Source organism: Arachis hypogaea, chromosome 3 (genome assembly GCF_003086295.3).
Source record: "Arachis hypogaea cultivar Tifrunner chromosome 3, arahy.Tifrunner.gnm2.J5K5, whole genome shotgun sequence".
NCBI lineage: Eukaryota > Viridiplantae > Streptophyta > Magnoliopsida > Fabales > Fabaceae > Arachis > Arachis hypogaea.
In genome coordinates, this window is record NC_092038.1 from 7,807,644 (window position 1) to 7,824,327 (window position 16,684).

The 16,684-nt window shown below is 28.6% G+C and overlaps 1 protein-coding gene across 1 annotated transcript; it reads left to right on the forward strand.

Annotated features, from left to right (window-relative positions):
• The first annotated feature begins 2,719 nt into the window (after window positions 1–2,719).
• On the forward strand, window positions 2,720–5,272 carry LOC112789239 (NAC domain-containing protein 6). The gene is made up of 3 exons (XM_025831049.3): window positions 2,720–3,229; window positions 3,326–3,594; window positions 4,368–5,272. Exons 1-3 carry the CDS (start codon window positions 3,046–3,048, stop codon window positions 4,860–4,862), a joined length of 948 nt encoding a protein of 315 aa, XP_025686834.1. The 5' UTR covers window positions 2,720–3,045; the 3' UTR covers window positions 4,863–5,272.
• The last annotated feature ends 11,412 nt before the right edge of the window (window positions 5,273–16,684 follow it).

The following is a 16,684-nucleotide window of genomic DNA, read 5'->3' on the forward strand; positions in this document are numbered from 1 at the left end:
TGAGGATTCAGTAGTGTGTGTTTTTACTAAGTTATCTTTTAACCTAGGTATAAAAGGGCCAATCAGGCAATCAGATACAACTCTAGTTTTCTTCTTCTCCTTTTACGCGAACCCTAAACCCAGTCACCCACAAAACACTTCTATCTCCCATTCTTCCACGGTTCCACCTCCGACCTCCATGCTTGAGAGAAGGAGAGCAGGGAGCCAGAGAGTGCTGTCCGCCGTCAAGGAAGTCGCCAATCGTCGCTCGAAGTCGTTCATTCATCGTCATCGCAGGATTGCCGTCGCAACAAAGCCAAAGCCGAGCAGCACTCCAATCCAGTCAGTCGTCGAGCAGCAATCCAGTCGCCGAACAGCAATCCAGTCGCCGAGCAAGACTCTAGTGGCCGAGCAGTCCAACTCGAGCAGCACTCCTATCACCGAGTCCTCTCCTGCAAAAAGCAACTGAACAATGTCTTCTTCGGAAGTTAGAATTTGTCCTTGGTTATAATTTTTTTAACAGTAATTAATGTATATATTGTCAACAAAATCCTAATCTGCAATATTTTTTCAACACTATATATAACTTTAGTGGGATTCTTAGTGATATTTGTACTTGATTTAACCTGAATAATTGTTTTTAGTATCTTTTTGAATATATATGTGTAGCTGTCTCTGATTGTTTATGGTCATTTAAATTTTGTTGATTGGCTTTAAAAATGAATTACTTATGGTTCTGTTTATGAGCTGTTTATGAGCTGCTTATGTCTTAGTAGATTTGTGTTGAATTATCTCAAAATAATGTATGGCAGGTAGTGAGTATTAAATGGTGCAAATAAACTAGCTAGTTGTACTATTATGTGAGTTTCTAAATGTATGTTGAGAAACAAAAGTTTTGGTGCAAGGTGTTGAAGTTTCTAAATGTACTGTTAAAATACTTTTGACATATTGAATTGGTGGAAGGTAAATTATAGCAAGTATCCTATCTTATCCCAAATAGCTAGAAAAGTCTTAGCAATGTCGGTCTCGACTGTTGTTTCAGAATAAGCTTTTAGCATTGGTGGAAGAGTGCTTAACAACTATAGGAGTTCTTTAACTCCAAAGACAATTGAGGCATTGATATGCACACAAAATTGCCTTCGTGTTTCTCCAATGACAACTGATTTTGAGGAGTTTATTGATGAGTTTGAGAAACTTGAATTAAGTATGCAAAAAAGAAATTTATAGTTCCTTTCATGGTTTGTGTTTATAATTTATAATCTATATTATGTTTATAATCTATATTGATTTTTTTGTTTTATTTTTGTAGAAATTGTACCAACCGGAGAAGATGAGGATGAGTTTGGTGTGGATTCAAATTAAGCATGGTGGCTGTTTGGTTTTTATTTGTTTTAAAGTGACTGTTTCGGTTTAATGTGTGTTTATTTTTGTTGTTTTGCTAGACATTTTTAATTGTCTTTATTTTATGTTTAATTAAGTTGAATTTGTATTGGATTTGGATGTAATATACTCTTGTTATTCTAGTTTATTGAAGGTTTTAAACATCATTTATAGTATTTTAAATTCTGATTATCAGGTGTGAAAAAATCGAAAAAATCGACTGAACCAAACTGCTGTTGGTTCGATTCGGTTCGGTTCGATTATTCAAACAACAGCCAACCGAATAGTTGGTATTGCAGAACCAATCTGGTCGATTTAGTTGGTTTTTCGTCCAAAATCGAACCAAACCGAACCAATTATACCTCTAGAAAGAAATAAAACATAGAATAATGTACGACAATTAAAAAATTGGCAACTTTGCTCATATTTATTATCTATTGTCTCTATATATTACATATGTAAAAAAATTATGAAAGAAATTTAGTGCACATTTTTTTCTGAAGTATTTTTTATTATATAAAATTTAATATATATATATGCTATTTTAATTAATTGATATTTTCTATAGAAATAGTACGGATGTACCACAAAAATAATGGAAGAATTTAGCAAAGTAATGACTAAGTAGCATAATAATGTGAAAAGGGAGGGAAAGTGTAGAGAAAGAATGGCAAGAGTGAAAGAGGAATTTCCGGGTAAAAGTCCAAAACTGAGAGAAAATGAGGTCAAGGCATAAAATAAACTTATCAACACTAGCAATAGCATTAACATTAACATGTCTCTCTCTAACACCGCACAATTTTTCTCTTTCTCAATCCTCCACCTCAGTTTAGTCACCAGACTTTTTGCTTCAAGCCGCGTGGGTCCACTAACTCTATCATCCCCACCAAATAAATCTCACTACTTTCATAGTTTGCACTCACAACAATAATAAATACGACTATATTGCATGTACATTAAAATTAATTATTAAAATTAATTATTAATATTAAATATATATTAAAATATAAATATATATTAAAAATAAATTAAATTATATATATATTTATATATAAATATATTAATAATTAATTTTAATGATTAATTTTAATATATAAATAATATTTTTATAATAAATAATATCTAGTAAATTTAGATTTTTTAACCATTAATTTATTTGTTTATTTAAATAAATATAATAAATTTGAATGTTATTATATATAATAAATTATTAATAATAAATTTTTAAATACAAAAATATTTAATAATAAAAAATTTAATAAAAAATCATTAAAATTTATTTTATTTATTATTTTTTTTGTTTTTTTAGTATTATCACCTTAAATAAAATTTAAATATGCGATCGATTAGTTGTTAGCATATTGAATTGGAGAATTCCAAAAAAATGGGTAATCTCTTTTTTTTTTCCTCAAATAATATATATCAACATTCAAGTCTTTTCTTTTCTGTCCTCTTCTATGTATAGTCTACCTCATGACCAAGTCATAACCCAAATCACCATCATTAATCACAATTATTAAATAAATAAAGCCACAAATTAAATAGTTATGAGCTCCATTAACACAACCAACTCCACCTCCTTATAAATATACACACCCCTCTCAATATCATATTCATTTAAACATAACATACAACACAAGAAGAGAACCATAATTAAGCAAGCGACATATACATAATACATAATTGATGATTGATATGGGTTCTTCATCAGTAATAGAAGGTGAAGTTACACTTCCAGGATTCAGGTTTCACCCTACTGAAGAAGAGCTCCTTGATTTCTATCTCAAGAACATGGTCGTTGGAAAGAAGCTCCGTTTTGATGTCATAGGCTTCCTCAACATCTATCACCATGATCCCTGGGACTTGCCAGGTACTAATAAATTAATTAAACTTGGTATTCTTTGTTTTTGTTATTAACACTGTATCACACTATCAGTGCATTTAAATTAAATATTTTTGTATAAAGGATTGGCTAAAGTGGGAGAGAGGGAATGGTATTTCTTTGTGCCTCGGGACAGAAAGCATGGCACCGGGGGAAGGCCAAACCGGACCACCGAGAAAGGGTTCTGGAAAGCAACCGGTTCCGACCGTAAGATTGTTACCTTGTCTGATCCGAAGCGCATAATTGGATTGAGGAAGACACTGGTTTTCTATGAGGGAAGAGCTCCACGTGGATCCAAGACCGATTGGGTCATGAATGAGTACCGTTTACCTGACAATTGCCCCTTGCCTAAGGTATCTTACTTTTCTTTTACTTTTAAAACAACAAACTACTCTTATAAATATATTTTCGTCACAAAATGTCTAAATTATTATTTTCACGTAAAGATATTATATAAATAATTATTATATCTATTAATTTTAATAAAATACAGAAATATGAATATAGATATACAAAATTATATTTGATAAATGAGATATGAATAAAAATGTTGTATTCTGTAATGTTAAATTAGTATATTTTATATTTTTTTGTTATGAAAATCATAAAGATATTAAATAAAAAAAGACTATTAATTTTTATAATTATACATGGAGTTAACAATATAAAAGAAGCACATATTTAACTTTAATTAATAATATTTAGTTACTTTTCGATTTTTACTTCTAAATGTCTTTTGCTAGACCATGCTCTGTTAAATTACAGAGGAAACTTCCTATGATGTTTTTAGTGGCATTAATTGGTTCACCTATGAGTTATCCTATATTAAAATAAATAAAACTGTCCTACATAGGGAAGGAAACTTCCATGGCAAAAGATGGATAGTGATAGGAGTAAGTCATGGTACTTTCTATATTTATATTCTAGTTTATGGTTCCGGGTCCCTCATATATGAACCTCAACTTCCATTTTTAACTTTTATGCCATTAAATTAATAATACTAGTAGGATCATCACTAGTAGTTAAAGTACTATTATATTAATTAAACTGTTTGAATTGTATAATAAACATAATTAAATATGTGTATAAAATATATTTTACACTGACAGTACATGCGTTTCTGTAGGACATAGTGTTATGCAAGATATATAGGAAGGCGACTTCATTGAAAGTGTTGGAGCAAAGAGCAGCAATAGAGGAAGAGATGAAGCAAATGGTAGGTTCCCCTGAATCCACACCTTCCTCCACAGACACCATGTCCTATGAAGAACAACAACAGAATCAGAATCAGAATCAGAATCTGCAATTGTTACCACCACAACATGTTGTTACTAAGAAAGAGGTTGAAGCTGAACTTGAAGAGGAAAAAATGGTACATGTTACATTGGCAACAACAAAGCAAGAAAACAAGGACACAACAAAGAACAATAAAAGTAGTTGTTGTGGTAACACAAACACTAACAGTAACACAAGTAGTCTTCAATTGCCATTTGGGAAGGATAAGATCCCAGAGCTTCAAATGCCTATGATGATCACTGATTGGACCCAAGACACATTTTGGGCTCAATTGAATAGTCCTTGGCTCCAAAACTATACCTACTCCAACATATTAAACTTCTAGTAATATTATCAATCCAAACTTCCAAACCATTCACTTCAAGTGCAACTTAATTAGTTATTATTTATTACCTATTTTATTTATTTTGGAATATGTATATGCAGTGAATTAATTAATTAATAACATAAGTTATCTACCTCAGTTATTTAATTTAGGGCAGGTGTTTATTCAAGTTTAACAAAAATTGTGCCAAGCTGTAACTTATAGTGGACCCTATACCCTATTTTTAGTGGGATTTATTGGCTTATTTATTTGGCCAGTTTCATCACTGTATAGGGAGGGAAATTCGGGTTGTAAAGTTTATTGTTATTATCTCAGCACAATAATTTTGTGATTTATTTATTATGTAAGTTACTATGAAATTTCTTTAGTTCTTTTACTTGAATTCAAGCTTCGCAAAGGTTGTTCTGAAACTCTTCACTCTTGACTCCTTCAAATGAAATCATTGTATGTATCTGTCGCAGTTCATGTTGAATTTCTTTACTTCTTTTTACTTGAATGAGATAAAGCTTTCAAAGATTATCGTGTGGAACTTTTGGGTCTTAGACTCGTTCAAAATGAAATTGTTTACATATAATTAAGGTTTAATAATTATTCTATTAATTCTTATAATTTTAACAAATTTTTAATTAGGTCTTTTAAATTTTGTAGTTAAACTTTTATATTATATGTCTAGCCTAATGTGGGTTTGATGAGTTGAGATGTATAAGAGAAAACAGGACTTTTCATATTATATATAAAATTTTTCACTTAATTTTTTATAAGTATTTCGTTAGAAAAAATATAATAATTTAGAATATTCACTTCTAAATTATTCTATAATTAATTTTGTAACAAATAAAAAAATAAATATTTCAAAATATTTACATTATTTTTTCAAAAAGATAATTAGTAAAAACTTATTTAAAAGCTCTTATATGTATACACTTAAGTATAAACTTTTAAATTAGACCTAATAAAGGATGAAAATATTAGTGAGCCAATATTTTTTATCAATATTAGCCAAAATTTTATTTTTATACTATTAAAATTTAAAATTTAGAATTTAAAATTTTTATTTAAGGTTTAAAATATTTACTAAATATTGACTAAAAAAGAGAAGTGATTTTTTTATGTGTTGTTTGGATGAAGAGAAAATGAATAGAAATAAAATAAAGAGATTTTTTTGTTATTTGAATAAAAAGAAAAATAAAAAGAAAAAAATTATAATGAAACAAAATTATGTTAATACTCTTATTTACGTTATATGTAAATTAAAGTATGCATTATATATAAAATAATAAATTTATTTTTATTATAAATAAATATATTTTTATTTATTTATTAATTATTGTATTTTATAAATATTATAAAATATTATAATTTTATATATTTAATTTAAATTATTTATCTAATCTATATAATGTTTAAATGTAAATCTCTATTATAATAATATATTAAAACTAAGTGTACATTATTAATAATTATTAATAACAATATAACTAAAAATAATATTAAAGATAATATTTTTTATTTTTTTACTTGTAATAAAAAAATTTGGTAAGATAAAAAAAACCAAAAAATTTTTTATTTTTATTTTTTTAATATCTAAATAAAAAAAATATTTTATTTATTTATTTATTTTTTCTCTCATTTTCTCTCAAACGAATAAACAATACCTAGTAACATTATAGAAACGGAACAAGCAGTGGAATATTGGGCTGCGCAGGTTAATCACAAACATATATATACTCTGTCGATGATAATTATGAAAAATGTTAGAGGCAGCAATTTTTTAAAAAGTTGATCAGTATTTAACTATATAAAATAAAATTGAATGATTTTATATTATTGAATTTAATTTTATATCATTAAAAATATTATTAATTAATAACTAATTAATGATTATAAAACACAAAAATTATTGATTTTTAGTACTCCTCTTTCAGAATTTATTATTTTTTATTATTATTACTTAATCAGTTAATCATCAATTGAATTTTTTTTAGTTTAATTTTATTAGTTTAATAATCTAACAATATATTTTATTTTATACTTTTAAATATTGATATTAACTAATAACGAAAAATAAATTCTAATAGATTTCTATCATTCTTCTTAAATATATAACAATCCTCTATGACATACATTATCCTCTACAATTTTATGGATTATTGTGTTAATAACAACCACCTTTTATGGATTATTGTTTGAATAACAGCCGTGGTGGTTATAATATAGGACGACGTATGTGTGTGTAGTAGTAAATGTATGTGAAAAGAGATTATTATATCTATAAAAATTATAGAAGAATTTAGGTTGGAAAAGTGATTATTAATATTGATGAGAGTGTTTTCGTGAGTTCAAAATAGTATTGGACTTGGCTAATCCAAACTCCAAGTTAAATCTGATGTTTTTTATTTATGTTAAAACTAAAGTGTCGCCATACAAACCCTAAATTCTCCTACTATAATGTATCATGGAATTGTAGAAATACAACAGTGTGTTATGCCCGCAGTTGAAATTGTTGGTATGTATTTAAGGTTTAATTATTTTGCAAATCTTATATAAAGTTTTAATAAATTTTTTATTAGATTCTTATATATATATATATATATATATATATATATATATTTTTTTTTTTAATTGGGTCTTTATATATATATTTTTTAATTTAATTTCTATTAATGTTAAACGTCAAAAAAATATTAGTAAATTATGAAATTACTTGTATACCCTTAGAGACCCAATTGAAAAGAAAAAAAGTATAAGAATTTAATTGAAAATTTGATAAAACTATAAATATTCAAGGAAAGATATTTCTATAATTGTTATTCAATGATTCTACGACATAAAAGATATTCATATAATTCTTTTTATCTTATCACTATCATTCTTTACTTATTTATATACAAATTATACTAGAAATGTATTCTCTCTTTTTCTTTTTTTTGACATTTAAAATACTTTGTCTTAAGAACATATAAAAAAAAGGAATGGACAAAATAAAGCAATAATAGTAATAATATGTATATATAAAATTTAATTTTCATCATTTAAGTACTCATTATGATCATGTAACATTTTACATTTGTGTGGATTCATGAAATATAATTATGAGACAAGTTATGAAGTGAAAAGTCCTTTTTTTATTACAAGATTTGTAAGAGTATAGCTTTTATAATGTTGCCACTTAGCTTAATTATCTTTTATATAGTATATTTATAGATCAATCAAATGCTAATTAATTGGTAATCCTTTTGTAAGGACTATTCTTTGCCAAAGAGATTAAGAGATGTGATTAATAGCTAGAGGCAGGTAACATAATAAACTAATAGCAGACGATTAAATTATTCTATGTGACTAACCTTTTCAGAATCACTAAGATTCTAGCATAGATTAGATGTAGAGATGGGAGGAGATTCACATCCAAAGGCTCAAAAACTCTATGTCCCAGTTTATTAATGTTTTCGTTGCTCAAATGCTATAGAAGCACCCAAACAAAGTCAAATGATTTATTAGTATTCATTCATTATTCTACAACAATATTTAATAACATGTATACATACATGAGCACTATTAAAAAATAACATTAAAACAAAAAAGATAATTTTATGAGATAGATGGAGCATACCTTCTTCAAGAGCAATTATAACAAAAGATGGATGAGGGACAATTAAACAAAATTCGACGATAAATTCAATAATTAAACAAAATTAGAAAACATGAACAATTAAATAAATTAAACAAATTCAGCAAATAAGAATAAGAAGAGAATCAAACACGAGGTATTAAACAGGAACAATTAAACAAATTTAATAAATGTTCATTCAAAAAAAATTCAACAAACTCACATCCAAATAGAAAAAAAAAACAGAAACAGAAAAAATCAAACATGAACAGAAATAGAAGTAGAAACAAAAGAAGCAAACAAACTCGCATCAAATTTAATGGAGGAGAATGAGAGACAATCATTGACAACACGAACGCAAGCAAAGGAAACGGTGCAATGACGGAATGCGAGTAGCAGAGGAGAGATAAGACATGAGCGAAGGGAATGGCGACGACGAACGCAAGCGAAAGGGAGGTGAAGGAATGGCGACGGAAGAGCGGCATGGCATTCCGCGAGTAGTGAAGAACACCAGGTTTATGAGAAGTGACCGCAGAACTCTACGCGACGGACGCCGAGCAGAGGAGACGCGGCGACAAGGGAGCTCAGCGAAGAACTTAGGACAAGGTGTGAGTGTGGTACAATGTCAAGGGTTATTTTGGAATTTTACAAAAATTGAGGTGTCTTTAATTGGGTTTTTAACTTTAATAATGAGAATATTCGCTTTTTTAATAGAATATTCTGTTATTTCAAACGTTTTTGTCACGGTAAAGACGAAATTGAAAATAAAATTATGGTATAGAAACCTAATCAAAAAGAAAAAAATATAAGAATCTAATTAAAAATTTGGTAAAACTATAAGACCTGAAAAATAATTAAAGTTATATTTAATTATCACAGCAAAAATAGTTCCTTTTGTAACATGATTTTTATATGCTACTTAAAAGTTTACAGCAAAACTTTGTGCAGCAGTACCTTTTGTTTGTCACGACTTTTTTTTGTCAGCAACAGTATATTTTTAGCAGCGAAAAATATCATTAGAAAATATGTTATTTTTATTAGTAATGTTAAAAATATAATTTTGTGGACAAAATTAAAATATAATCCAATCACCAAGAACATAATGCATGTCTAGAAGTGGTAACATACACTCTATCCGCAGGTACCCAATCCTATCCAATTCAGTCGAATAGGGTTATCAATTCGATTTGCTATGGGTAAAGTTGAGTACGAAGTGTTGAACTAATGACCTCTCATTTAGTGCAAAAATTTTATACCATTAGACCAAGATCCTCAATTAATAGTTAAACATCTATAAAAACCAATTCTGTTTTAATGATACAACATTTATCACACATTTTATTTGTATTTGTATTATTAATTTGAGCAAAGACTTTTATGTCAAATTGAACATTTGATAGTTATGTTGTTTATGGGACGATTGTGTTGTTTGTATTTGATGGTTTCAGTGACTAAGAGAAGGAGGGTTGAATCTTTGCCCCCTTTTTGTTTGATTACACTTGCTGATCTTTTGAGGAGACTTTTTGATTTTTGTCTCGTCCCTAGTCACGAGACTTTTATTTTTGTCTCGTCACTTGGCACGAGATATTTTTTTTAGTTTTAGCTCCTATGCAGTAGAAACATAAATGAAGTAGAAGAGAGAGAAAATTACACCCAGATATATTCTGGTTCAGCTGCTAAGTGCAGTGCAGCCTACATCCAGTCTCCATCACAACAATGATGGAATTTCCACTATAGTCTTCTTGATTACAGACTGTAAATTGCTAACCCAACTTACAAGGGGATTCCCACAAAATCATGAAACACAACACAGATGTACAAAGGAACTCTAAGGACATCTATGGCTTTTTCTTTTAATTTTGCACTCTCTGCCTTTTTTGCTCTATGGCTTTTTCATACAAACCTCACTATTTGTCTTTTTCCATGAGACTCAAAGACATGACAAAATTAAATAGAAAAATACAAAACAGAATACATTGAAGGAGAAGAAAATCTGTAAGCTTAGGTAGTTATGAGAATTTTGTGCCTTGCACTCTCACTGCTTAGTTCTAACTCCTTGAATCAAACTGTGACTGTTCACCCCTTTTATAGAGAGGAGAAGCCTTCACAGTTGAAACAAAAATCAAGCTTAACTTCTTTTCCTTCACACATAACCGGTTCGGCCAGAAAGAGAGAAGAGGTAACCCATGCAAAATCCAACATGCAAATACCTCTAGTTTTTCCTTGGTCATCATCCTTCATCAATCTGAGTGCTCCATCCTTGGCTTGCTCTCCAAGATGAACTTCTGGCCCTTGATGCTTCGTGATGATGATGACTTCATCTGCTCTAATCTCTACCTCTTTCATCACGTAGCCACCCTAACTACCTTCTGTGGTGGTTGAGCAAAATCAGAGACAAGCCATCTCTCCAAGAATCTTCACCTTGCTGGCCGAAATCTTCTTCAACCATTTTTGGTATGGAGAAGTTAAGATCCCATCACAAAATCTTTCCACAAGTGATAAGAATCTCAGTCACAGCATACTTTTTGTTTTCTTTTTCTTGCCATCATTGAGATGGTCTTGTAGCGTGCTCTTCCTTCATTTCGGTAGTTAAGTTTTGCTTTCATAGTTTGCTATGTAATAATCGAAGAAGAGAAGGAAAGTGATGAGAGAGAAGAGAAAATGTGAAGAAAAGCAATCAAGTGTGTTTGAATAAATTAATTAAAATGAGTTACTTTTACTTTTTTTGCTAGAGTGGCGTGTAGCATTAAACACATTAATCATGTCACTCATATTCTCTCTCTCATTTATGTTTCCAATGCTACCAAGTTAAATTTTGAAATCCATTCTTAATGAAAAATGGAATCCGTTGAAAGGCACAAGGCAAATGATAACATTTGCTTTTCTGATGGATTTTTTTGGATCAAGCATTGGATCACTTAGCATAGATTATAGTTGGGTTTTGGAGCAATGAGATTTATTCTGGCCCAAAAAATAATTCAGCTCCAATAATCAGAGCACTTTTGCATCAAAGTTGAAGGTTTTTATAAAGCATTTGGGCTTGTAACATTTTTTTATTTTCGATCCAATGCTAAAACTGCATAGCAAAACTTAACTTGATCACCATATATGAACTAATATTTTTGTAAATAATTAAATTAATAATGTTTAGTCATCACAAATGTTAATTTAAAATTTTTCAAACTCATCAATATTAAATCTTTAATTTGCATGCTCGTTAAGTTATATAATAATATTGTATATTTATAAAAATCTACTAATAAGATTGGATACCCACATATTGACACATATTGACTGTGGATAAAATTAGAATTGAATTGTTCAATTTGTGGATAAAATAGGTTAAATTTTAATAACAAATTTAGCTTTGTGATAGAATTAAGATTGGATTTAAACTTTATCCTTTTATGAGCACCTCTATGCATGTCATCTAATATAAAAAAAAAAAAATATAACTTTTTTTTATCTTATGCTACTCAGACATTTTACTATTACTAATTTACTATGGATTCTTAATTCCAATTTTTAGACAACCTAAATTTCAAATTCTATTGACTAATACAATATAATGAAACTGTGAAAGGCTAACGTATCTTCCATTTGTGCCAACTGCCCAGCCACAACGACAATTTTTCTTCCTTGAAAATGCTGGAATCATTCATAATATCAAAGCCCATATGAGTAATCCAATGCAATCTGATCTCTATAGTTTTGTGGTCAATGATGGAAAAAAATCGTAGTAGGGAGGAACGGGCTATAAGGTCAAATTTTCTAATTCAAATCCATCAAGTTCAAGCCAAATAATATATAACGGAATCTAATACTTCCACATTCACATGACAGCAGTCGAAGTTTTGGATGAACAGCAGCATTACCTGTCACACTAGGAGTTGCACACGAGTTCAAAATAAGAAATATAGAATCTATAGTAATAGTAGTAATGTGTACGTGTGAATGGGGTACGTGTTGTATAAGACCCAAAAAAAAAAAAAAAAAACATTTCACATGACATACCAACAAGATCAAGAGGCACTCGTGATATATTATGTTACCATTGACAACACAATTGACTATTTAAAATAGGTGATGAATTCTATCAATTTTTTTTTTAAATAAAAAATAAATCATTCCTGGTGATATATTTGATGATTATTGGATTAAATGAGTTAATTTTATCATGGTTAATAATAGTGTCATTACTTCTCTTTATCGTGTTACAAAGAGAGAGGTGTGGGATTTAGTGGGTGATTGTAAAGATATTAGTTTTTTTACTAGCAGAAGCACATACTGCTCAGTAAAGTTCAATGTCTATGAATAGCATTGTACAGCTAAAAATTCTTCTAATAATTTTTATAAAAGTCATATCTTGGTTAATTGATTAAATTATTATAACTTAAATTAAATTAATATATAGTTATTGTTGATCATGATAAGCCACTCTATTTCACTCAATAGTTATTAAATATGTCATAAGAGATTACAAAAAATAATTTATCCTTTATTTTAGAAAATTAAAGATTGAAAAGAATTTACTTTTAAAATAAGGAGATTTTTTTCGTTATTTAAAAAAAGTGACATACATTAATTATTTTATATAACTTTTTCAATTTTTTTACGTTATTTTTAATCCGCAAGTCAAAAATTAATTCATCAAAAATTTTGATTTCAATTAAAGGTTTACAAATAATAAATTATTGCATTTATAAAGGGAAATTCGAATTTTAATACTAATTTAAGTGAATAAGTGAACTAAATATTTGACCAATCTAAATTAATTATTCTTATTATTATTATGGTAATACTAGATAAACAAAAAAAATTAATATTATTTTATTTAACATTTATTAATTCTAATAACAAATAATAAATACTAAATAAGATAAGTTAGTATTATTTTTGGCTATTTTTTTATTACTAAACATTTCCAATGTTCTTATTAGTTGTGTATGGATGGAAACTTCTGGGAGCATGCATAGCTTGGTTAATAGATATATGGGTCATACCAGATGGCTTACGCTACATATGCCTTTCATGAAATTGGTTGACTGGGCACATTAAATTTCAGGCCATGGATTCTGAGCATGTGATTCTTCCTTTTGAATTTTCACAAGCTTATCACGCTATGCATGTCAAATTTCTACACCTCTAATAATAGTATTGAATTGAAAAATTGGCCAAGAAGCACAACTTCCATCACCAAAATGGTCCATTATTGGGCTTAAGATTAAAATATGTTAGGACCACCAAAAGGCCAAAGCACAAAGCTATGAATTAAGACAAACTTTGGTAGAACAGAATTAGAGACTTGTCTTTTTTATGGGACTCATTAGCTTCGTACAATGGACAAAAGAAAAGAGCCTGCAATTTTGTAAGTAATTCCTTAGTTAGTTAAGGGAATGATATTTTGGCATTACTTGAGCATGAAGCTCTAATAAAATGCTTGATGCTGCTGAAACAAACACCAAGATTGTTCATTGGTGGGAAGTGAACAGAACCAAACAATACCATATTCTTTAAATAAAAAACAAATTATTATTATTATTATTATTATTATTATTATTATTATTATTATTTCTTTCGACTAGTCAAACTAAGCTAAGGATTAGATCGTTGACTTTTATTTAAAAGTTTACTATTGATTAATGGGATGTTGCATACAAGTTGAGATTTAGATTTTCACATTTGTTTAAGTTAACTAGTTGATCAATCGCAATTCTTATAATATATTGAATAATTACCTAAATCAATTCCTAAAATTTTTAAAATTAGGCACTTTAGTTCCTTAAGTTTCAAAATACACAAAGCAGTTCCTAACGTTTATTTGTCAGACAATATAGTCCATTTTCGTTAATCACTAACGGTGACTACTAACGCGGAATGTTAACTCGTACATGTACTGATGTACCTGTTATGTGTCCATATGTGCGAGTTGATAAATTATTCCCCAATGTGAAGTACGAAACGACTTCCGAGGCTGCGTTTGTTTCTAAAAACGTGATACAAAATTTAATGTTCTTATATTCTGTTTGGTGAAGTAGAAAAAATTTTGAAAATCTAATTTATTTTCATTTTTTTTCATTCAAAAAATTTGAGAAGAAAAATATAATAATATAATTATGAAAAATTAACAAAAAATAATAAAAAAATGAAAAATAAGTTGTGTTTTTAGTTAGCGTCTCTGGACACAATGTCTTTATTCATATCTCATCTGTCAAACACGATTTTGTCTTTCTATATTCCCATCTCAGTATCCTGTCCCAATCAACAAATACAGTCCAAAAAATTTAAAAAATCTCAAAATAATTTTTAAATTAATACATTCTAATTTGTAAATTTTTAGTCTATTTATCTCAAATTTAATTATTTATATACAAAATTTTTTATGTATTTTTAAAATAAATTATTAATTAATTTTGAAAAATACTATTTTTTAAAAATGATTTAAAATAAATAAATTCATATTTATTTTGACATGGAAGATATTAATTTAATTTAAGTCAATTCATAGATATCATATTTTATGATCATTCTTTAATGAAGAAGAAGAGAATGAACTAGTGTTGTTTGAAAAAATATGAAAAATTGGGAATATTTGTACAAATGTTTATAAAGGAAATATTTTGAAACTTACATGCGACACTTATTTAAGCGGATTAGAGAACTAACCAGTATACCAACTCAACTTGGTTAGAGTTATAAAATATTATTATATGTGTATATGGACTCTACTGAGTTGAAGCCCAGTCAACCATTTTGCTTTAGATTTTTGTTTCTTCTAGAAAGCCTTTTGATTTTTTCCGGGAAAGTTAAGTTCATGGGAATTGGGATGGGCTTATTTTAGGTAGGTCATATAGTCATATTATTTGGATTGGACCCATTCAAGACAATAAAATCGAAGCAACTTTTCTACTTGGTTTTAGTTTTATTATTACGATCCATAACACGACTGGAATGAAAAAAAAAATCCAACCTCAACCAAGAAATTAAAAATAAATAAAATAAATAAAGTTTGTAACAACTCAAGACCAAAAAAAAAGTTAGTAACAACTGAAGTATAGAACAAAAGCTATGTAGATTCGCATTGATTTTCACTATGAAAACTTTGGTACTCTGAAGCAGTGTTCTGACAAAAAAAACAGTTGAACTCACTTCAATACAAATTATTTCACTTTTAGTTTTGAGTTTGAGGAGTTAAACTCCAAAACGATCTCTGAGATTGGCGTTTTGCACCGAAATCGTTCTTGAGATTTCAATTGCACCAATTATGTCTCTGAGATTGAAAAAAATGCATCATAGTAGTCCCTGACCCATTTTTCATTAACGACGTGATGACATGGCATGATGACGTGGACTGTAAGTGACACGTGTCACTTCATGATTTGACCACATGTAATGGTAGGATGATGTGGTGACCAGTGACACGTGACATGCTGACGTGGATAGTTGTGCCACGTGTCACAATGTTATTTGGCCACGTGTCCAGTAGTGCCACGTGTCGCAACAGTATTCGTCCACGTATCATCCATTATGCCATCGTTGTATATGCACCAAATTACTCTCTCACTTTGCATTAAGTGACTCATTTTAGTTCCTGAAAGCACCAAATTAGTCCCTTCACCAAATTTTTCTCATTTTTTTCTATAAATTCAAAATTTTCAATATTTTTTAATGCATTAATTTTAATTCTATTTTTTCACACGTTCTTCAAATAAAAGTGTTTTTATAAAATGTTTTTTCTCTTGTGAATACCCTAATTGCTGACTTGGAGTTAACGTGAACGCTTTTCAAGCATCTTCACTACCATCTCCAACCTCTTTCAGTACTTTTATAAAATATTTTTTTTCTTGCGGATACCTCTAATAGCCGCCGTCTTGGAGTTGACGTGAAGGTATTTTCAAGCTTCCCTCATTATCATCTCCGACCTCTTTCGTCTAGACTGCAGAGATCAAAAGTGGTAATGAGGGTGGTTGAAATGCCTTCAATCTAGCTCATTTATACATAATGAAAATGTGTATTTCATAAGAAAAAAATATTTATTTTAATTATTAATTTCTTGTTAAAAACACATTTTTTTTATAAAAAAAAATGTGTCTAATTAATCATATAATTATTTTTTTTATAATAACATACTTATATATTACAAAATTTACCAATATTAAATTATTAAAAAAATTATATATATTAGAATATAATTAGAATCAATTAGGATCAATTA